This window comes from Haemaphysalis longicornis, unplaced genomic scaffold (genome assembly GCF_048455015.1).
Source record: "Haemaphysalis longicornis isolate Haplotype H1 unplaced genomic scaffold, Haemaphysalis longicornis Haplotype H1 scaffold_8, whole genome shotgun sequence".
In the NCBI taxonomy this organism is placed as follows: Eukaryota; Metazoa; Arthropoda; class Arachnida; order Ixodida; family Ixodidae; genus Haemaphysalis; species Haemaphysalis longicornis.
In genome coordinates, this window is record NW_027526445.1 from 162592284 (window position 1) to 162615566 (window position 23283).

Consider the following 23283-nt stretch of genomic DNA (forward strand, 5'->3'; position numbering starts at 1 on the left):
GGAGCCCTCCACGACGGCGCGCCTCATCGCCTGTGACGGCGCGCCTCATCGCCGCAATCAATTGTCTCAGAGCGACCCTGCGAAATCGAAACAAAAAGAAAAGCACGCGGTGGCGCTTCGGCCAGCCAGCACTCACCGAAAGTTGGAGAACCACTTGACGAGCTGCGCGGTGTTGTTCTTGTTGAAGTTGATGTCCGGGAAGTACATCTTGAGAATGGCCGAGCTCGGGTAGCGCACGTAGAAGAACATGAGCTTGGCCTTGCGCAAGTGCATGGGCGTCAGGGTGCTCGTGTAGCCGCCGCCGCCGCCGCCTCCCAGGGACCGGATGCCCGGAGAGTCCGAGGCAACGGAGGAGTTGTCGCCCCGGCTGCCGCCGTGGTTCGCACCGCCACCCTGGCTGCCGGGCCCGCCCGGCAGACCGGCCGCGGCCGGACCGTGAGACGACGGGCCGCTGGCGCCGTTGAAATACCTGCGCGCGGCCGATGCAATCGACCCGTTCAGCGGAGGTTCCACTTAGTGGGCAAGAGTCCACTCACCGTTCAGTTTAACTCGAAATAGTAGGTTTCGGCTAAGTAAACGTTGTCAGGCACTATACGTAACGGACGCTGAAGCTCAGAAGTACCTTAGCCAGATTACAACGATCGGCCTAGCAACAATGCATCAGAATATGAACCGGTCCTTTAAAGGTTCCACTTAGAAGGAAAATGTTCCACTTACTGTTCCACTTTACTGGAATAGTAGCCTAGGCTGAGCGAATGTTATTGTGAACTATGCTACATGCGGGATAATGTACCTTTTGAGGGACACTGCCCAGTAATGAACTGTTTTACCCTTTCCGCTAAAACAAAAATTACGTCATTAATGAACCTTGCGGCGGTTGACTCCGGAAGAGAATTTAGGGTACTCAGAAACATTGGATCAGCTAGAATAAGTGGTGTAGCCAGACATATTTTTCGACTGGTGTTGTTATACGCCACCGGTAGACACTAACGCTCTAAATACCTTAACTAGCAAGCGACAGCGTAGAATGATCGCCATCACAATTCGCACTTTCAACTTAACCCACTGCAGGACAAAGATCACCCAGCGGTCTAGGTGCTGCTGTACCGAAAAAGAACCATCAATCCCTCCTTTAAAAGCGGACATCCTCATCTCATCCCTTCATCAATAGATATCACCCCCCCCCCCCCCCCCCCCAAGTCTACTCTTCCTAAAGCCCTTCCGTACGCGCCATTTTTTATTATTGCCATTGTGCATTTACCGCACGAGGGGTCTTACAAGTCCGTTTCTTCCCCTTGTTTGAGCTATGGGGTGACGTACAACACCTATCCTTATCTGCCCAATGCTGTTCTCTCCTAAATCCCCAAGTGTGACACCTACAATGATTCGTTCCACAAATATTTGAGCCAGGGGCGCAGTCAGGGGTGGTGTTTGGGTGTCAGAACACTCCCCTAATTTTTTTTGACCGCCGCAACCCTTTTTTTCGCCTATAATATTTACGCACCCAATTGACATGCAGTCGAACCTCGTTATACCGAAATAGTATCGGGACAGTCATTAAGTTCGTTATATCCGATATTCGTTGTAACGGTATTGCTAAAAATCGGTTCAAACCAATCGGTAATCTGGCTCTCGCAAAAATCCTTTATACAAAGACGCGTTATTTTAATCTTCGAACCTACTATGAACAAGTTAACCCTTATCTTTCTCCTTGTAGCATTTCAAGCTCAATGAACCAGAACATGAAACGGGAAATTAAAACAGAACAAAGTTCGCTGGACAAAACCGGCCTGCGGTCCTATTTTTTTCGGGGAAGGATGTGATCTTTGTCTGATGACTATTCACAGCGCTGAGCAGGAAGAAGTTTTCCACAGCGCCCACGAACAAAGGGTTCTTTTCTACTTCTGCGGTTACGGACGCCGGGAGTTCTTCCATGTAGCTTCTCAACCTTCTGGTCAAATATTTCTTCGTTGTATCCGACAGTGCGCGTGGCTTTCCCAGTTTCACCTTCGTTATAAAAGAATAAGTGTCACTGAAATGAAGCGTGGGTTCGCTATAGCCGATAATTCGCTATATCAGTGTTCGTTATAACGAGGTTGAACTGTACTGTAATGTAAAAACAAAAATAAGAAGAGCATCGGTTTATTAAAGCTGATAAAGAACTAAAATTTTGTTGTGTCCCAGGCACACACACACACTCTATCTCTTCTTATTTTTTTTTTTACCGGTAGCGTATAACACACAGCGAAAATTATTTCTGACTACACCACTTATTCGATCTGATTTAATGCTTTAGAGTAGCCCTATTTCTTTGCCACAGTCAAGCGCCGCAAGATTCATTAATTACGTACTTTTCGTTTTAGAGGAAAGCGTGGAACAGTTAATTACTGGGCAGTGTCCCTCCAAATGTACATTATCCGGCACGTAGCAACCGAACAACCGAATGCACGTACAGCGAGCACTACTAAAGACCACGTGAGCTCGGGGTACCAGTAAAGCAGCACCGTAAATGTTGCTCTTTGAGTTACTAAAGGCAGTCAGTTTTAGCCAGCTGTTCGCTTCTGACAGCCCTTTAGTTTTTGGGAACGAGATCTTGCTGGCGGTTTTATAACTTCGCCAACAATACACCACGCAAAGCTAACACGACACGTAGGTATTGCAAATTTTACGAAGGCACGAGATGCAGAGAAGAAGAGCGCGAAACTTGTGCGCACCTGCGTTACGCTCACTTCGGTTTGGAAGTAAACGTTTGCTAAAATGGTGAAGATATGTGAGTGCAGACGGTTTTACGAAACGAACGAAATCGATGCTCTAAATAAAGACCCAGCTTAATAAAGGTTACGCTGAGCTGAGTGCGTTGGTTACAAAGTTCACCACTGTCGTTATGAGTAAGAGCTGAACTGGTATGCAAGCCCCAGAACACGTTTAGCGCAAATCGTAAGAAGCCGGGCCTCTTCGAACCCGCATTTCACAGCCTCAATTGTGTGTGCTTGCAAACTAACGTGAAATCTAACGTTCACTGCATCATGATATAGACACAAATAAATATTTTTTACCTGTCCAAGAATACAGGTAGGTTACCATCGGCTGCCATATTGTCAATGACTGGTCTTTGGAAGGTGTGAGTACGGAGCATCAAGCGCAGGAAATGCGCCTGACAGTACGGTATCGTTTGTTCTTGAAACATTCGGCTAGCACTTCCACTGATATAGTGTCCGTATACTTTCGAAGATTATTAGGAAGACCGCGGTGCTTGTGATTCCACAAGTTCCATATGGACCACAGCCAGCTCGCAGTGATCAGCTGGGTACAAAAATCACGAGAAGTGGTTGTCGCCTGCTGCTGTCTAACGAGATATCTACAAAACCCCGATAATCGTCCGCCATAGCACTCGGTTCTAGATTAGCCCTCACCCATAAAGATAAATCTCTCCAGCATTAAGAAGACGGTCCACAGATTTGTAAAAATACATCTTAGTGTCTCGCTCAGCTCAAATTTAGTGAAAACGTGCAAGCCGCGCACTAAACGTAGTAATGAAATTTAAAAAAAAAACGATATGCGACGGGAACGACACAAATATTAAAGCTGACAGGGATGATGGTACACAGCCACTTAATTGAGATCACCAAATGCCACAAGGGTTCCAAACCTCCCGAATTACATGACTATGCAACGACCGTACTATGCTACCACGCGAAATGTCTGGTTAAAACAACGACATACCAGCAGGAGTATTTGTAACACTTGGGATAAGGAACTGTAAAAAAATTTGTGCCCATTTAAATGTACTGATCTTGTAGCATATTTGCGGTAATACCACCTAGTGTGAGAATAAATAACCTAACGCTGATCCGCGTGCAGCAGCGATAGTAATGTCAAAATGAATAGAACCCCTTCGCAAGATGATTACGTACAATGTGGAGTGCACACTAAGCTAAGTAGAGTGTGAAGTAAGCAAACTAGTTCCCACTAATTGCCACGGGGGCCGGAACCACTACAAGCTTATCAAAGGTCGTTTTAGCTTAGGGGCCCACGTCTAAAATGGAGAAATGGAAATAGATCATACCTAAAGTGAAGACATAACCTGGAATGACGTCGTCTACTAACACTCTTCACAATAGCGCACCTGAAATCTAACTTACGCGACGGTGTTAGACATACCCCTGTAGGAGGGTCGTTGGACCAGAATGAAGTGACTACAAAGAGCCCGGGCAATGTTCAAGTTGCAGGCTCCCGCGTATCGGCGCACGTGGTTGCCATGTGCAGCCACCGCAACACCTACCTAGAACGCCCTTCCTGACAGCGCGTGCTACATTAACCCTTTCTGCCCTGGCAGTGTCAGTTGACGCCACCACATAAAAAATCATATAGAACGAAACCAAAAGTGCTACTTTTCCAGGGAATTGTTCGTAAAGGATACCTATGGCGATAGACATCACCGTGGTGGCGTTTTAGCGCGAGCTGGACTCTACAGAGAAGAAGCTCCGGTGAAGACATAACTACGGCGTTGAGACTGGAAAAACGGAAGTCTTAGTTTCATTCCAAAGCTTGTAAATTTGCGAAGCTCATTTTTTGTTTGCAGGATCAGGTGGGCAGAAAATATACGATAACATGCAAAAAAGTTTTTCCTGCTTAACATAAAATGTGTAATTGCCAGATGTTCTAATTAATCGCCTCATTGCTTGCTTGCTCTACCAGCTCTATTATTTGTTTGTGGACTTACGGGGCCGTAAACTTTAAGGCAACACTCAGAAAACATTGTTTTCCTTGAAATAAAAGAATCGGGCCTTAACGAGCCAAAACTCCATTGCAAGCCACACTTAATGTGGAAACATGTCGTGGTTCCGTTAGCCTGTGCTTCCGAAATACAGCGTTCGGGTATGGTACACCCGGTCATTCACCTGTGTTTTAAAAGACACGCCGCTTTCCGGTGCGAAGGGTACGAGTAGGGTGTATATATCCACACACACACACACACACGTAGCGGAGAGGGGGTACGAAGGCACGTATCCGCACACTAGCAGCACTCACTTGAGGAAGGACATCATGGCCATGCTGGAGTCGTACTCCGTGCTGTTGTCCGAGTCGTTGTCCGGCTGCGGCGGGGCCAGCGCCCTCGGGGGCGCCGCGAGCGCCGGGTACCGATGCGGCGGTGGCGGCTCGGCGGGCGAGTGCGCGGCGGCGGCCAGCATGAGCGGCAGCGGCTGCTCCTCGTACAGGCGCGGCTGGTCCACGTGGTGGAAGAAGACGTCGGCCGCGTGCAGGCTCGGGTTGGGAATGGCCACCGACGTGGGCAGAGACACAGGGACCAGAGGCGGCGGAGGGAAGCCGCCCCCCGGCGACTCCTTGGACGAGGGGCTGCCGGGCTCGCGGCCCGCGAGCCGCGTGTCCGTGACCTTGTGCCTCTTCTTCTTGGTCGGCACCACCAGGGACATGGCCTCGGTCTGCTCGGGCGGCTCCGAGAACGGCGGCGTGTGCCGGCTCTTGAGGGGCGTCGACGACGCGTTCGGGAAGAAGGGCCGCTCCACGCCCCCCGGGGAGCCCCGGTGGCCGTTCAGCCGGTTCCGGTCCAGCACCTTGGTTCGCGGCGACTTGCGGTCCAGCATCTGGGTCAGCATGCTGCGCTGGTCGTCACGGCACGGAGGCGCGCCGTCCAGTCGGCGCGCAACCGTCGTCGGCGCGCTGGGGTGCGACGTCGCGGCCGCGGCCGCCATGCCGTCGGCGTGCTGCCTCACGAACCGCCACACAACGCTGTCAATCACTCGCGGAATCACCTCGGCCACTTCGGACTTGATGGTGGTCACGAGCCGCTCCATGTCCTGCGGGTAGACCACGGGAGGCCGCACTATGCACGTCTGGCGCGCCGCCGCTTCGGCCAGGCGAGGGTGGTGCCGGAAGTCGTCCGGGGGACTGCCCGGCGGGCTCCCGCGGGCGTTCACGACGTCTCCGCGCACGGGCGGCTTGACATCGCGCAGCGGCGACGACCGCGGCGCGTCCGTCGACAGCTCGGAAGGGGGCGTCGTCAGTTCGCGGCAGTCTTCCTCGTCTTCGTCGCCGTTGCTGTGGTTCAGGGGCCCCGCGGCGGCGGCAGCGGCCGAGTCGTCGGAGGCGGCGCCGTCCTCGTCTTCGCTGCGCATCTCGTCGTAGCGCTGCTGCATGGTGGCCACCTCGGTCTTGAGCCTGAGTAGCTCCTGGCGGAAGGAGTCGCGGCTGGCGGCCACGCGGGCGCCCCGCCGCTGGTCGTCGTCGGCGCCCGAGAGCGCCTGCTGCGGCTGGTACAGCTTGCGCTTCTTGCAGCCGTTGACCGCGGGGGCGGGCGCGCTGACGGCCGAGTCGCTGCCCCCTCGGCGCATGTTGGACACGATGTTCTCGACTCTTGCCCGCTTGGCGTCCGCCTCGTCGTCCGAGGCCCTGGCGCTGCAGTCGGCCGAGGCGGCCATGTCGTCGTCCTCGTCGTCCTCCTGGTCGTCGTCTTCCTCGTCCACGGAGCCGTCGGCGGCGGCCTCTTCGTCGTCACCGCGGCGGCCCTGCAGGATGTCGCGGAGGAGGTGCGCTCCCCCTCCCGCGGCAGCAGCCGACTCCAGCTGCTCGTCGGCGCTCATGAAGCCATTGCGCAGCGGCGCCGGCGGGGATCGCAGGTCGAGCGAGGTTCCGTTCGAAGGGGCCACGGCGGCGCGTGCTTCTCCGGCGTCGGAGCGCCGCGACGACGTCGTCGTTCTCTTGGCCTTCGCCCGGGCGAAACTGAGTTGCTCGCCGGCCGAGTCTTCCTCCGATGACATCACGCCAAGACGAAGGCTTCCGATTGGCCGCGCCGGCGCAGGAGAGGGGAGGAAGAGGAGGGCCGCCGCCTCAGGAGCTGCCGAGCGGCTGCTGCTGCATTCGCCGCCGTGTCACACTTGGGCGAACCTGCGCCGAGAGAAGGGGGGCGAGGGTGAGGAGGGGACAGCTGGCGACGCCAAGGAACGCCACAAAGAACGCCGCCGCCGGGAGAGAAGACCGCGCTGCTACGCCACAATGGGCCCGGCTGCGGCAGATGGGACGGGCCCGTCGCGCTCTTTTCCTTCTGTGCTTCTTTTCCTACTCCCCGGCGCGAAGGAGGGGGGCGAGCTGCTACCCCCTCGATCCGGCCGGAGGGGTTCCTTCATCTGGGCGAGAAGGGGGGCCGCGCGCGTGCGGCGCGCGCGGAGAGCGCGTCGCCGTTATACCACCCCTCTCCTCGTGACGACACGGCGCGCAGTTGTGCTAAGAAGCAGACAGACACTCTCCCTGCTCCGCTGCGACAAATAATAATGGCGACGAGACGACCGAACCGCTATGCGCTCCCTCTCCCCCTCCTGCACCGCTCGCCTTCCTACATCTCAGCCCGCGCGGGGGGACAGCGGAGGGAAAGGGGGCGACGGCGTGCGCCGCCGACCGCGTGAGGAGGGAGCCACGGTGTCCAAACGCCGGGTTTTTCGCGGCGACAACATCGACCTCGGCGCAGCGCGCGAGCTTCCCGGAATCAGAGGGGCAGAGACGGCGTACGACACCGCGGCTGCCCTTGCACCCTTGCCGATCGGCGCCGAACGCTCCGTACTCGGAACCACCGGCGCGATCCCCAGGGAGGCAAACATCCTGCCTAGCATTGCCGTACGACACAATCCCATTGTCAGCCCCGGTGCCGCAACACACTCCGCCGCTGGCAGTGGCAAGCTCCTACTACGCGCTGGGTGCTTTGCCGTCCTTGGCGAGAGAAGGCCTTGCACGCGCCGGCCGAATGAACGCGGGGTCGTGCTTTTTCGATACGCCGTTGCTGCTGCGAAAATGGCACTGACACATGCGGTGGCGCGAAAACAAAAGGAGACACAGCGCCGTTTTCACGGTCGTCCGTGCCGCAGGACGTGCGCTGCTTGTGGAAGAGCGCGTGTCGGCCAATCTTTTAAGTGGCCAACTTCGAGGAAAGGTGTTTCGGTTGAGCCCTTCGCTACCGCAGTTGACCCCGCACACGTCAGCTTTCGCGGTAAGAATCGAAGGAATATGAGTCTGCCATGTACGGAAATTTTCCAGAAAAATTTAAGGCGAGCTTTTTTTTTTTTTTTTTTGATACCTGGCCGTCAAGATTGGCTGGCGGTCAACGGTACATAACGTCCCAGCCGTAGCGTGGACCACGATGACCAGAGTTTATATAAACTAATCCCAGTAAAGCAACACAGGCGCCAAATTTTGTGACAATAAAATAAAGCGCAGCTAAGGCCGCTCAAGTCACCATCTTGACATTTAAGGGTGTCGTACGCGTATGTGAAAAACTGAGCGGCAATTAAATTTCTGGTGGCTCGGTATACATCCGAATGCTACGAATCAGTTCAAACAAAACCTACGTGCATTATTCAGATTAAGTTTTACAACCTTGAAGGAACAGTTCAGTATTGACTATTTCGTATTTGCTGTTCACCCACCAACGTCTATTCGTGAACCGCTTAGATCGCGGAACAAGCTATCCGTACCTCCTTTACATGGTGCACCGCTCTCTCCTGCTAAAGGTAGAATGCAGCTTCGTGACCCAGATCGCGTCCTCTAAATGCGACGATAGTGCGTTAGGCATACATCGCTCCTGGATTTTCCTTTTTCTTTTTTTGTTCGTATAGCGGTGCCGTTTTAGGCAGCCGATGAGCAGAAGCTCCACGAAGTCGGCACATATGCTTAACACCTGCAATGAGCGCTGTTTCGTGCAATGTGCGTTCTGAAATAAGTTTGATACTGCGTTGAGTTCAACGCACGACCGTGCGTTCACTCGTCGTTTATTGCGTGCTCAATCCGGCCTGGCCAGGCTTATATGGCTCGGTGGTCTTGTTTCTAACTACTACTATAATTCTTTTCTCGACAGGAGTTCGGATTTGCATTCAGTACAGACCACGCAGACGCAGTAAGCCTGACCAGACATCATTCATTTCTACCCAACATGGCGGTAAAAAAAGTTTGTTTGTTTGTTTGTTTGTCTTTATTCGCATCTTGCACAACGTACATAACGCTGGGAGCGAGCAGTAAAAGCTGTCAAAAATCTACAGCTTGACAGAGCTGCAAGCCCCCAAGCACTGGGCAGCGTAACGGCAACATCAAATACAACTTGTATATTGAAAAAAAAAAAGAAGAGCAAAAGAGAGAGAGAGAGAGAAAAAGAAAGAGAATGGACCAAAAATTAACTGCCAACACAGTAAATACGCAGAAGCCGTACTGTGGTAAAACAAATAAAACAAATAAAAGTAAACAAATAACCCAAGGAAAACAAGTTAAATTTACAAGTTTTCCGAACTACACGATGGAACACGATTGGGGCACGTTTGCGACCCTGAAGAACACCAAAATTATCAAGTGCTGCGAATAGGGTGGAAATATCCGTATTACGGGATAAACGTGACACCAGATATCGCTAATACATGCTCTGAAACACCCTTCCGAATGCGTGCCATGCTTAATGTCTGTCACAAAGTGTACGAATACTGCGTTATTGTGATCGATTTAGTAAAAGTAAAAAAAAAAAACAACGTTATAACCGCGGGAGGCGAGTGTTTTGCATCCACTGCATTCGTGCGTGCGTGCGTGTGTGTGTGCGTGAGAGAGAGAGAGAGGGAGAGAGAGAATTTGCAACTAGAATAAAGTCCAGTGATAAGCATTTACTGAAGTTTTGCTGGACAAAGAACTTATATATAGTGCGTTTAACAAGGTCTTTTTAACGCGATACATTTCTCAGAAAACCTTGCAACGGAGCCAAGCTGCCGGGTTTCCGATTTGGGTCATTGGGTTTCCGATTTGTTTCAAACCCAGCACGTTTTTCTCTCTTCTCTTTTTTTCCCCCGAGTTCAACACGTCATTTTTCGAGTCAAATATAGCAGATTTATTCGTAACCAAACTACCTTTCATACGCCTCTTCCGTCCAGTTACCTCACCAAATCCGTCACCGTTTTCAATGCGTTAAATTTTGCCCTTCTCGGCGCATCAAGTTTCACAGTCCTCCCCCCCCCCCCCCCCCCCTTCTCGACAACATTGTTTTCTTTTTCACGCCTAGTCATTTTTTTTTTTTACTTCTCGGTCCTTTTGCGACCGCACGCAGCGCCGCACAAAATTTGAGCAAAACTTTATTCTATTGTTTTTTTTTTCTTTTGTGCGTTATCCAGGGACCCGGTTCCCGAAGCTTCAGCCTGCAACGGTTCTCACCGGGCCCACCCTCTCCCCAGCGCGAGGCGGAGAGGACAAAGCGAGAAGAGGGGCGAGCCACTGGGGGCATCGAGCAACGCATCCTAGATAAACAGGCCTGTGCATCAATAAGGTCACCTTAACGACGCACCCACAGCTATAAGCAAGGGTGCTTAAATAGAAAGCGCCACTACAGTAAGAAGGAAAGAGCCAATGAGCGTAAGCGAATACAGATGCGCCGGGTTGGTGCGCAGAGAAAGCTCCCGTGCTTACGTAGACGGCGTTGGAAACACCGCGCAGGGAGCAACGCCATCCTGTCGCGCAATACGAGAATGAAAAATTGCGTTCGCGGCGGGATTTTAAACACCGCGACAATGCGGGTTGAAAAGAACAGCCGCACACAAGGTGGATGTTGCACATGGTCCAGACGCGGCACCGGTTTCCGTCTATTTCTTCCGCCTGATTTTGTGTTTCTCCCTCTCTCTCTGTATGTACGTATGGATATACATATAAAAATAATGGTTGGCAGTCAAGAAAACCTCGGAAAGCAAAGGGGAGAATGTGGTACGTCATTGAAACAGATAAAGAATTTGGAAAAACAGAAAGAAAGTGGAGAAAAAATTGCCCGCCGGCGGGCATTTCTTCCTACCACATTCTTCCCTTTGCTTTCCGAGGTTTTCTTGACTGCCAACCATTATTTCTGTTTTATTTCAACGAGCCCCTCATTTCTACATATATATATATATATATATATATATATATATATATATATATATATATATATATATATATATATATATATATATATATATATATATATATATATATATATATATATATATATATATATATATAGGAAGCAAGGTGTAACCACCAAAATATAGCGCAAAGACGAGGACGGTAGTGACAACCTAGAGCGTTCTAGTTTGGCACGTCTTCCGTCCTCGTCTTTGCGCTATTTCTTAGTGTTAAATATGCGTACCCAACTACCCCAACGTCAAGCCTTAGTAAGGAATAAGCATCATTTCTCACCGGCCTATTGCCAATCATGAAGAGCACGTGCATACACCAAGGTGGAAAAATGCTGTATACCGGTGCCGTGGTAGATCTTGACACATTTCATAAAGGACAATTGATACCATAAGCAATTGGTGGCTGGACGGCGCCACCTGTTCGGATATTGAGAAAGAAGCGTTGGTGAAACAAATAAATTCGTCCTTCGATTATACATGCCTTGTTTGACTTGAGCTTGCAGGGCTACTGTTAATTATGCTCTCGAAGCCCACGTATCAGGATGATCAGTAAAGTTTGGTGAGGACGAAACTTTTTTTTCTCTTCCACCCCTACCTCCTCGACTGACCTCCACCCATGCCCTGTGAGCAGTGGGAGATGTTGCTGACCAGCTCCGATCGTGAAGATCAAGCTATGCTGGTCGACCGGGCGGTGACGGCAGCGTCCTCTCGCGCCCTCCTGGACATAGGAGGCTGACCACACCCCCTTCCCTTACCCTTTTTGCTCTATAACAAACATTTGTTCATCATCATCATCATCATCATCATCCAGGCGATTGCCGGTGCCTGCCGCTTCTTTTTCTGATAGCAAGCTCTTACAAGGAGTACCCCAACCCCACTGCACTGAACCGCCAGAAGCCCGCAGGTCAATTCACGACAAGGTGAAAAGAACACGAATTCCAGTAATAAAATAAGTATATTAGTAACATGGGTGTCGGCAGAGGGGGATTCAACAACGGCACTTTCCCACCCTCCCCTCTCCACTACAAGCCACACCAGCACTTGTCCTCTCCTGTCCTTTCCCTCTCTTCCCACTATACAACGGGTTTGCTCCCACCACAAAACAAAATCTAGCCGACACCAGTAGCCGGGTATCATTCATACAGATACTAATCAAGCCAAACAGGAATTTGTGCTCATTATAGACAGTGACAGCTGACTGCAGGCAGATGAATTGAGCTGATCCGTGACTGCCCGCTATATGTTTATATAATGGCCCAGGTGTTTGTACGAAGCCGATTTCATACTGTACCTTAGCCTGAACAGCCTCACTCAACGCGAAAACGTTGACACGTTAATTTTTTCAATCTCCCCAGAATTTCGCAGTAATTCGTTGGTTCAACAACAACATCGGGTTAGCCACCTGTTAAACTTACGTCGCGCTCTCCCCCACCTCCCACCACGCGCAACTCTACAGCCAGTCGGCAGAGTTTGCGCAGGCCGCCAGGAGAGTGGGGCGGAAGCCTCGGCGAGGTGGCGGGGTGGCCCCCTTCAAACAATCCTCCGCAGAGGAAGTCCGGCCCGGGGAAACTTCCGGTCTCCGCTGCTGCCGGCGCGCGACCTTTCCGCTGCGTGCACTTTTTGCGCCGATGGCCGACGCGAATTGCCTTTTTTTCTTATTTGCCGCGGTGCCCCGATCGTCCCGCCGCACTTCCTGATTCCGTCCTAGCCACGACCGCGCCACGGTTAACTGACCCGCCGCGATGGTTCACCACGGCCTTTAAAAGTGGAGATCTGCTGCTGGGAGCCAGGACGGAAGTCTCGGGTTCGACTCCCAGTTGCGAGACCCTTTCCCCCTTCCTTCCTTAGCCTCTCTCATTACTTTGAGATATAAAGAAAACTGAAAAGAATGCACGATTAATTCCCCGTTTTGAGGGAACTGGTGAGACTGCATAGGCTGGTCACACGTGACGCGTGCGGAAACCCTTTAATAGCTTCCCGATAGTAGCAGGTTTGTTTGTTTGTTTGTGTCGTTTGTTTGTTTGTTCGTTTGTTTGTTTGTCGTTATGCCCGTCTTGAACAAAGGATATGACCCTGAGAGTGAGCAATCAAAACTGCCGAAATCGGCAGCTCTACAGAACCGAAAGCCTCCAGCATTGGAGAGCATGACAGCAACACCAAACAGAACTAGCCACTTGGAGAACAAAAGAACGAAACAAAAACATAACATAAATATGAAGGTACTTGAGACACCATTTAAGCACTCAGTGGTTCCTTCGTGTTCCGATTATACTCAATACATGCTATCTGACCAGGCCTGACCAGACCTCTACCCACGATGATAATGATGATGATGATAACTCGTGGCGTACGTGCGTGCGGACAAATGTCTGCTCGAAGCCAGGCATCGTGTTCTGATCAGGTACTCAAAAACGACTGCGCAGAAAACATTTTTGGCGGCTAGTGACTTAGAAAGTACTCGGCAGTTTTTTTTTTTTTTTTGAACGACGAGGACGTCCCATAAAAGTGACCGCAGCGCCATTGCCACCTTAACCGTGGTTTCCATGTCGGAGGAGCGGGGGCATACTTATTGAAAAAAAAACCTCTGGTTGATTCCCCTGTCATAGGAATGACGAAAATACGAAAGTGAAATTTGCAGTGAAAGCTGCAGCTGAGCATGATTTGCGGGTCGGCGGCGGTCTTGTGGGTGTGCTTGGCGAGTGACGTCCTGCGGGCGGGTCGCTTCGAAATAGGTGTACTGGCGTCATTTCCGTAACGAATATGGCGTCAGTAAAATCTGGGCTTATCCCGGCCTGTTAAAATATAAAACCCGAAAACGAACATCCCCAAGTATATACGTGCTCTTTAGTACTAAAGGTTGCTTCCCCGCAAGAAGACCCTGCGTGCAGGGGTGCACCCTTTACAGGCCGCTTGCTTCGTTGTACTGGCGTCATTTCCGTTACGGATATGAGGTATGTGTATCTTCGTGTATCCCGGAATAAAACACTTTCGTGTTAAAACCGATTTTTGCCAGAGACACGACGAAGCGAAGCTGCAATGTACCGTCACGTAATCCCCACTCGCTGGCAATAGGCAAAGTTCTTTTTTCTTCTTGTGGTTCAAGCTTTTACGCATTCATAGCAAATTTAGTAATAATGTGTGTGTGTGTGTGTGGGGGGGGGGGGGGGGTATATAACTCATAGATGCGCTTCTGCTTGGAGACGGCCCTCAAGAGAAGAGCAGGTAAATGGACCCTGCAACCCTTTTCTCAACTTTTTCGAAATATTCAATGCTTGCAGAACCTAGTCACCCAACACACCCAGTACTTAGATTGGTCGCAAAGTACCTCAGCCAAGAATTACTGCTTTATGCCCATCAGATAACTTGGAAACTCGCTCAAAAGATTTTTCTCTCTTTCCCGTTTCTGACGTTCTTCGACGGTTCGAATTAGGTAACTAAGGCCATGTAGCGGCTGTTGGCCGGTTTTCCTTCAGTTGCAGCAATTAACGCTTTCGATAGCAACATTAAAAAATAAAGCCACAAAAGCAAAGCGGAAACTGAAGGCGTATCTGGTGCGACGAGAAAATCACGGCGTGCCGCTCCATGCTGGCGACAACTATAGCTTTCGCAGTGCTTCCGGACGCGAAGGAAATAATAAAAGCGTTTATCGAAAGTGTTGCAGGGTCCCTTTAAGCCTTGACGGACCTAGAGTTTTATAGTTAACGTTCGCGCCAAAGTTCCCATTGGGTATCGGAAGGTGTCCAGGTATACGGAAGACATACCCCGGCACCTGAAATAGATGGTAGGCGGCGGGGAAGGCCACGGTATTGGGGAACCGCTCAAATTTGCGAAGAGCGCACTTATCACATGGCCAGCCACCTCTTCGAGGAGCAAAGTGCTGAAAATGACGCTTGGGATGTAGCAGCACCTTCGAGTGAAGAGAGGCTTCCCCTGCTCTGGCGTTTCGCGTTCCGGCGACGATCATAACAGTTCGTGTGCTGTACAAACCTGCATACCCAAACTCCAATCTCACTGGAGCACACTTCTCCTCCTTCAAAACGATCTTTGGAAAAGCTACCCCAAAGGAAACGGAACATCAGGTGCAACAAGGCGCATGCGTAAGAAGTTCTGCGGTGTTTACGAGGCAGCTGCGAGCGTGCAGTTGGCAAGTTTCCACATTTCCCGCTGATTTAAAGTCGCAGACTTTACTCGGTAGCTTATAACTGTATTAGGTTTAATCCTTCGCACATGCTGAAGTTACTGTCGCTGAACCGTTTGGCTCACTGTTTCAGCGGAGAAAGAGAGAGAGGGAGAGGGAGAGGAGGCGACGGGAAAGGAGACACTCTGTCCTCCACCTGTGAAGCACAGCGTGGGTCGCAAAGCTGGCGACAAACAAAAGATGGCGAAAGAGGAAAGAAGGGGGGGGGGGGGGGGGGGAATGGTACAAATCGGGCCGCCAAGTGAAACCGCCGAGCAAGAGTTGTACAGGGGGGGGGGGGGGGGGGAGTGTGAGGGACGGATGCGCATTGTTCTACGCGCGCTGATAACGCCCCGCTCTCTCGCGACTGCGTCGTCGTCGTCGTCGCTGTCTTTTTGGCGCTCATTTTCTGTTTCCTCCGTTCTTATTTTTTTTTCCTTCTGTTCTACCTTTGGTTCCACAGCTGGATGGCTGGCTGTCGGGTGCAACGTCGCTGCTGCGCGGTTGTTACACTTCGGAGAACTGCGCACTCCGAGAACTACGACCAAACTTAAGCCTCGAACATGAGCTTTTAGTAATGTAAAGCGGGTGGTCTCAGCCGTAACCATCGTCACCATCGTCGTCGCCATCTTAAGTCTCCTTCGCCATCGGTGAATCCTTCAGAAGTGCCAGGAATAGCGTGCTGGTTACCTGTTAGCTCGTATATATGATTTAGTAATTCCAAATCTGGAACGGCTTTAAGATTAGCCATGTACAGTCGGTAAAAGGCTTGTCTATAACAGCGGTTTCAACTTCAACCAGCTACATCCGAAAACTGCCGACACATACTCGTTCCAAACATGTCGGAGGCAAAAGCGAAGGGCTAAGACTTCAGAATTCCGCAGCAGTTTTATTCAAATCCCGCTCCGGCGGGACAGGATAGGGCTGAGAGTACGAAAGCTGTGTTATAGACAAGCCTTTTACCGGCTGTACAATGCTCATTTAGCAAATGACGTTCCATCTCCGGAGAGAACTTGCATCAACCCGTTGATTTTAAAAGAATATACTTTAAGCGGGAGCGGGACGGAAGAATGAAGTCCAAAAAGGTATACACATATGCTGAACGCGAAAGAAGTTTCAGCGTATACACGGCCACACTCCCCACCCTCTTGGAGCAAAGTAGCGAAGCTGCGCCGCATCCGTTCCCAAGAATTAAAAAAACAAAAGAAGGAACGGAAAGAGTGATCACGGCGAAGCGTACATTTCGATCCTGGGCCGAACAACATCTCTATATATTACGACCAAATACCGAGAACGCAACCTCGATAAATAAAAGCCACGCTACGTTCGTCCGGCCTTTTTCTTTTTTTCCTCATGGCGGCCCTTCCGTCAACGTCAGTACACTCGTCGGCCGCTTTCACAACGACGACCTACACCGTTCCCTTGAAACGCAGCCGCGACTTTAGCTACACGTCGGCTACACACACTCATTTCGGATGGCATGCGGCTTGCAAGAGCGCCAATACGGACCGCAATCAATCTCGGCTCACTTAGTCCGTCTCATCAAAACGTCCGGCCAAGCTTCGCCGGCGAGACGGGAGATAAGTTTAGAGTACGGAGACTTTTCTTTTTTCCTTTTTCTCTCCCCTGTAATGGAGTCCTCCATATCCGCTCAGTCGTTTGAGTGTCACACATGTGTCTCCATCGTAAAGGCACATGACGCTGACTCGACTCGGCCGGATGGCGCGCACTTGGCATGTGTCAAAGACGCTGCGCCGAAACGCCGGCGGCGGGAAAAAAAAAATTGAACAGAGGAAAAAACGTAACCTACGCGATCTCCTGTAGAGCGATCGGGTAAAGCAGAAACAACAAAGAAACGGTGCCCAGGAAAAGGTTGTCTCCGTCTGCCACAAGCCGTGTCGTTCGGACTTGGACCGTGCGCTGTAATTGCATTTTGTAGTGCAGACGCCGTCAGGGCCGCTCGGTTGTGATTGGAAAATTCTTGCGCTCACTTTAGACACTGATCGTTGCGACCGAACAGTAAGAGAGACGCGCGAGTAGAGGAGACCCTCCTGACATTTAATTTCGGAGAGCGAAAAAGAGGTGCGTGTTCTCTCCTCTTTCGAGTGGACCGACTCGAACGAGCGCACGCGCTGTATACTCTTCCAACCAATACGCATTGGCGTAAACAAAGCAAGAAGCCGAAGTCATGGAATGCGCCCAGAGACAGACTACAGCGTGCTTACCTTTTATCACCCCATCTACTCTACTTACGGAAATATACGAGTCAGCTTGCAAGTTTTCCGACCGAAATACCCTCATGAAGGACCGTCCTCCGTACGTTCGGAATTTGAGGCGTACACAGACGATGACAATTTTGCATATGAGCTTACTTCCTTTCTTCCTGTCTTCAGAGTGACTCTGAAAAAAGGAAGTCCTCTGCCCGAAATGGCAATAAACTTGATTTTTGAATGTTTTTCTCGTGCGTCTCTGTCTTTACTTACCTTATTTTCTCGCGTTCTTTGTGAGGTTTTTTTGTTTCCAGACACACACACACACACACACACACACACACACACACACACACACACACACACACACACACACACACACACACACACACACACACACACACACACACACACACACACACACACACACACACACACACACACACACACACACACACACACACACACACACACACACACACACACACACACACACACACACACACACACACACACACACACACACACACACACACACACACACACACACACACACACACACACACACACACACACACAAACACACACACACACACACACATATATATATATATATGGATTGGGGGAAGCACACAGTGGAACATTATTATTGCCGCTATTATTTAAATGAGGACGAACAGAAGAGGGACAAATCCGTCAACCCATTATGCGGTTCGCAAGTGCTTTCTTTTCCCCCCGTCAGAGGGTTCGTCAGCGATCGATAATTCACCTGGCCTTAAATGGCGTCGACGCTGTGCGGAACGAGACGAGAAGTGCGGGACACTCAACGGCTCAGCCGCTTTTCTTTGAATATAACATGTGCCGACCCAGGAGTCGACGATGTGGAGCGATAGGGCGGTGATTAAACGCTAATAGGCACAGGCCACGAGGTAAAAAGAGTTCCGAAGTGACCTGACCCGTAGCTGCGCAAAAGGAGACCGTGATACACTTAGAGCAGACGGTCAAAAGAGAACGGAACGAGCGTGATGTTTATGCTGTGGCAGAGATAAGCAACCGAAAGAGACTTATAGGTCCCTCCGCAGACGGACCACAAAACAAAACAGTCTCCTGATCGTATCTCCACGGTCTCGGGGGCTTCATTAAGAGATTTGCTGTTCGAGAACACAATAGGTGGTCTCGGATCAGATGGAGAACGGTGAATAAACGAACAGCAAGTTTTGATTCGGAGTGTGGCAGATTTCATCCTTGGAAATACGAGTGGCGTTCAATAAGTCGGGAAAAGCTTGCGGCCCAAAAGTAACAATTCTCCAGCTCGTTTAGGCTCACAAATGATGGGAATAACGCGTATCCTGCCTTCCGCGATCGTTCAGGACCGAGAAGGCTGTCAGATAATGACGCTCACATGGTGATATCGCCCATCGCGCAACTTTTGTTTTGAACGCAAGACGAAGAAACAACTGCCAGCCTGAACGCGCGAAAGAAAACAAACAACAGATGTGCACTCGGGCCACCCTCCTGCCACAGCTGAAAGATAGCATTCTTCACGCACAAGCGGTGGACATCAGAAGATGACGTTCACTTGCTGGCACGTGAAGGCACCAATACCAGAGTAGCTTCTCAGGAGACTTGTTTTCGCAGTTGCGTTACGTGTATGAGCCACTGCGTTGCAGGAAGCTCTGGGAATGTGGGAAGCCGAATCAAAGTTCATAACTATAAACGGTGGTCATGTACATATACTCAGTCTAGGTATGCACTACATTAGTCGAGCTGGAGCTGTGTGGTACACATTTCCGTCAGGCCTTATTTACCATCAAATGCAGGCGATGGCGAGGGAAGCAAGCAAAAAACAAAATGCGCACAGTGACGATGGGAAATCTCTCTCATTTCGCCGCCTCTCCACAGTGGTCATTCCGGGCCCACCTTGAAGCGCACACCGATAAGAGCGTCAATGTGGCTGGGGGTGTGTGTTGCACGTTGTTTAAAGCTCTGTGTGCCCATAAAATACACCACCTGTAGATCCATACGCAGCAGCGCTTTTCGTATCGAACTATGGCGCGCATGACAACCGAACGCTGTTCAGTAGCGGTGCAATACTAAAACTATTCTGTCGACGTCAAGCGTTCGGGCACGGAGGACGATGCCCCCGCGGTTCTCATCCTGAGCGGCACAGAAAGGAGACCACCGCGGCCACTTCGCCGCAGGTGCGTTTCTCAGACAAATGAGACGTGTATCACCTTACGAGACGCCTCGGGATACGCAGCTCTTCGCCGAGATTCACGACAACGACGAGTGAAACTGTGAGAAGAAAAAAAAAAGAGAAAAAGACAAGGAGGCCGCTCGAGTGCCGGGGATTCATTCTTCGCGGGCGAGTTATAGTACCCCGGATTCGCCGGCCACCGTCGCTCAAGAAGTCGGCGAGGTGTCCGCTTGCGCGCCGGGCACCTGGACCCTCCCTTTCTCTCTATCTTACGCACCGAAGACAATGGAATTCTCACCACGCGATGCGCGCTCACCGCACCGTCCCCTTCCCAAGGGGCTCCAGCGGGAGCGCTCGAACTCGCAGGGCGTCCCGGGACGGCGTATACGCGATAGCAGCGGCCTTCTCCAATGCCACTCGCCTCGTATGTCCCAACGACTGCAGCCGTTCGAATCAACTCGGTTGTCACATGGCCGCACGCGAAATTAGAAGAAGAAAAAAGGAAGAAATATTTTCGGCTTCGCGCATTGGAGAGGGTTTCTAAGCGCGCCGGATAAGATACCACGAAATTCGCATTTTCTAGCCGCAAATGGCGCTACCACCAGCCGAATTAAGGTCAAACCCGTGTAAGGTCAAACCCCCAAAAAATGCGGCGTCGGGTGTCTCTCTCTCTCTCTCAAGTGTGTGTGTGTGTGTGTGTGTGTGTGTGTGTGTGTGTGTGTGTGTGTGTGTGTGTGTGTGTGTGTGAGAGAGAGAGAGAGAGAGAGAGAGAGAGAGAGAGAGAGAGAGAGAGAGAGAGAGAGAGAGAGAGAGAGAGAGCATACAAATAGCATACAAACGTCACACAGAGCATACAAATTCCACAAGCTTAGCGGCCACTTTGTTTGTTTGTTTTTTTCCCGAATTTTTTAGGTATACACGCTTTATGGTGACGTCACTCCAACCGGGCCAATCAGAAGGGCTGATCAAAATGTTCCTTCCTTAGGCGTTGGCCAGAGCGCGTGCTGGGGGCATGCTGTCTCCGGCGGCGTTCCCATGTGCCAACCACCGTTAACTGTTAAAGGCGCGAAGCCAGTGCGTACGCGGCGATGAAAAACAATGCGACCCGTGCGGAAATTGCACTGCTGCTGCTGGTTGCTTCACTGAAGGCCGCCGCTACTGTTTCCCCCAGAGCGGGTTCGATTATGCATTCCGGCCGCCGGACAGTTTCTCGGCGGATAAATGAAGGGTGCCGGACGCTTATATTCATGAGAGCCCACCGACGCATGAGGCTGCCGCAAGCCGTCGCAGTTCAGTTGCAGCGGCCGTGGCAAAAGAGGGGGAGGCGGCGGAAATCGGGCAGAAGAGATTCGGAGGGTCGCGGATCGTACTACCAGCTTGCCCTTCCCGATTGAATTTCGTCGCTTTGGAAAAGATTCTTGCCCTTGCGAGAAAAAATCAAATAAATACATGGCTGTTCCAAGGCGTGAACCCTAGGGTTCACGTCTTGGAACAGCCATGTATTTATTTCTGCCGTCACTGTCATTATTGTCGCTGTCACTGTTTCTGCCGTCAAGTATTGCCTGACTGTTTATTTCATTGTTTGTCCAAACATTTACAATATTTTTAGCCGACTTCAACGCATCACAACTGCGTACAGTATTTCGTCGTGACTGCTGCGCCTCTGACCTCATTCGTCGGGCTGTGTCAACTTTTATATCGCCGAGCTTCATGCACCCACGACGCGAGCCTTAAAGTTAATTAAGGCATATCAATACGCTCGCGGACAAAATTGGATGTCGTCGTTTCCTCAATGTGGGTGCTAATGTTACCTGTACTCAGCAGCATCTGGCAAGAACCGTATAACTATTTTAAAGTTCTTTATCGGGGAAGATGAACTGCACTTGCACCGCTAAAGTGCCGCATTCCGCAGGGTGATATAAGTGCGCATGCCCAACACCACGATTCTGATCGAGTTTTTCGCAATGAAAAGGCCTGTACCCAACACAACGAAGAAACGAATTCTTTATCACATACGAAAGAAGTCGACGGTGAGAGATATGACTAGCGCTTCGATTTGACCAAGTCTCTTATCCTGCACAAGGAATCAATCTGGACATCCCTTCGGCCTAGCTTCTGTCACCAGCTCTTTGTTGAGAGCTCACCGCTTTTATCGGGAACGGGATTTCCGTTATGCCGTTACCCTTGACTTGATGAGGAGCGGTACCTTGCCTTCCTATCATGCCACTTGAAATCATACCATCCGGAAGCATAAGATGTGAGCCACGCACGCAAAGCATGTGGCAAGAAAGCGCCATAGAGACATTTTGAATTTAACGGATGTCATGTAAGGCATGGCAGCATGCCTGCGCGCAAGCGTAAACTCTCCTAATGTTACGCCCTAATTTAATAGCGATCGCGCCAATGTTCCCCCCAGGCTTCCGGAAGGGCGGGAACCGTTTCCGGGCAATATGTCCACCTCAGGGCGTTTTCCGTCTGCTGCCCCAGGAAGGCAAACGTGCCTGCAACTGAGCGGCTACACTTCCCGTCCAAGAGGCTCCAAAAAAAAAAAAAATATGTTGACAGCGTAACTTCCGATGTGAAGTGACACGCGCTCGGGAGTCTTGTCGTCCGTTCCGTGGTGGGAGATTCCGGAGAGACGGGAGCGGAACTGCCTTCCGCTCAGGTATAACAGAAGGAGCTCGCGAACGCGTGAAGGAGTCGTCATGGGAGCGGAACGTACGCCATCAACGTAAGGAGAAGGCCTCCAGGCTGTGTTTTGTTATACCACGTAAAATCACACGCATTCGGCTGCTTCCAATGACCGGGAATCGTAAAGCAAGGCTTTGATAGCGCAAAAACTATACCTCGTAATTTTCTTGCGAGAAAGCAGGAATGGGGAAGCTTTCCTGGTGTCTCTAAGGTGTTGCTAAAAGCGCCCCTCCGCTATGCGTGAAGGAGAGCCAGTATGCATACACGCCGTCCCGCTGTACGAATGCGTGCAGTACTGAAGAAACCCGTATCTATACACGTGAGAGCACGCAGGCGACCCTAATAAACAAGTAAACGCAACGCAAGTGTCTTCGTGCGAAAGCCAGCGCGTAAAATAAATTTGCATATACTTTGATTAAAATTTAGTTCAACTAAAATCATACTTTGTGTATTTATTTCTTCGGGTTCAACGCAAATAAAAATTCGCATTTGGAGTGTCCCGTAGCAGGCAAGCAACCCACGCGTCCTTATTAACTGTCGATAAGTTCTCTAAATACTGTTTTTGGTTACTTGACGTTTAAGAAATGCGTATGGTTGTTTGTGAGCGTGTGAACTGTTGAGGCAACCACTAGGAGTCTTGTTCCCCTCGAGTTGCTCAGATTCTGCCTTCGAGATTAATTTCGAGAGAGAACGAGACACAGAATTTTCCCCGTTAACATGATTTTTTTCAGTTCTCTATCTTTCCCAATGTCTGCACACTTTTGTAACTTCCATGAAACGCTATACCATACCGTAGCGCATCTGTACCAACGATGCTGCCTGTTGTTCAACCAACGGGTAAACCGAGTATGAATTCTTTCGGTTTATTGAGCGCTGACATTTAGATTCATCATCATTATCATCATCAAACCGAGGCCACCATCATAATCATCGCCAACAACAACAACAGCCTGCAAAGGTCGACTGCAGGAGGAAGGCCTCTTCTTAATGACCTCCAACCACTCCTGGCCTGTGCCCGTGTCCATTTGGGGGCTGAGGGCAGAGAGTTACGGCAGTAGGTTATACGAGGTCAAGGCCTATAGTACT

At 50.8% G+C, this 23283-nt stretch overlaps 1 protein-coding gene across 2 annotated transcripts in view; it reads right to left on the bottom strand.

Moving 5' to 3' along the window:
• Nucleotides 1–23283, bottom strand: part of Pros (homeobox protein prospero) — a 211335-nt gene that overhangs the window by 39730 nt on the left and 148322 nt on the right. For both annotated transcript variants that reach the window (XM_077681151.1, XM_077681152.1), the window contains 2 exons: nucleotides 5032–6906; nucleotides 137–469 (listed from right to left, as the gene is read on the bottom strand). In XM_077681151.1, the coding sequence (XP_077537277.1) occupies nucleotides 137–469; nucleotides 5032–6779 (2081 nt within the window). In that variant the 5' untranslated portion in view covers nucleotides 6780–6906. The remainder of the gene's footprint in view (nucleotides 1–136; nucleotides 470–5031; nucleotides 6907–23283) is intronic.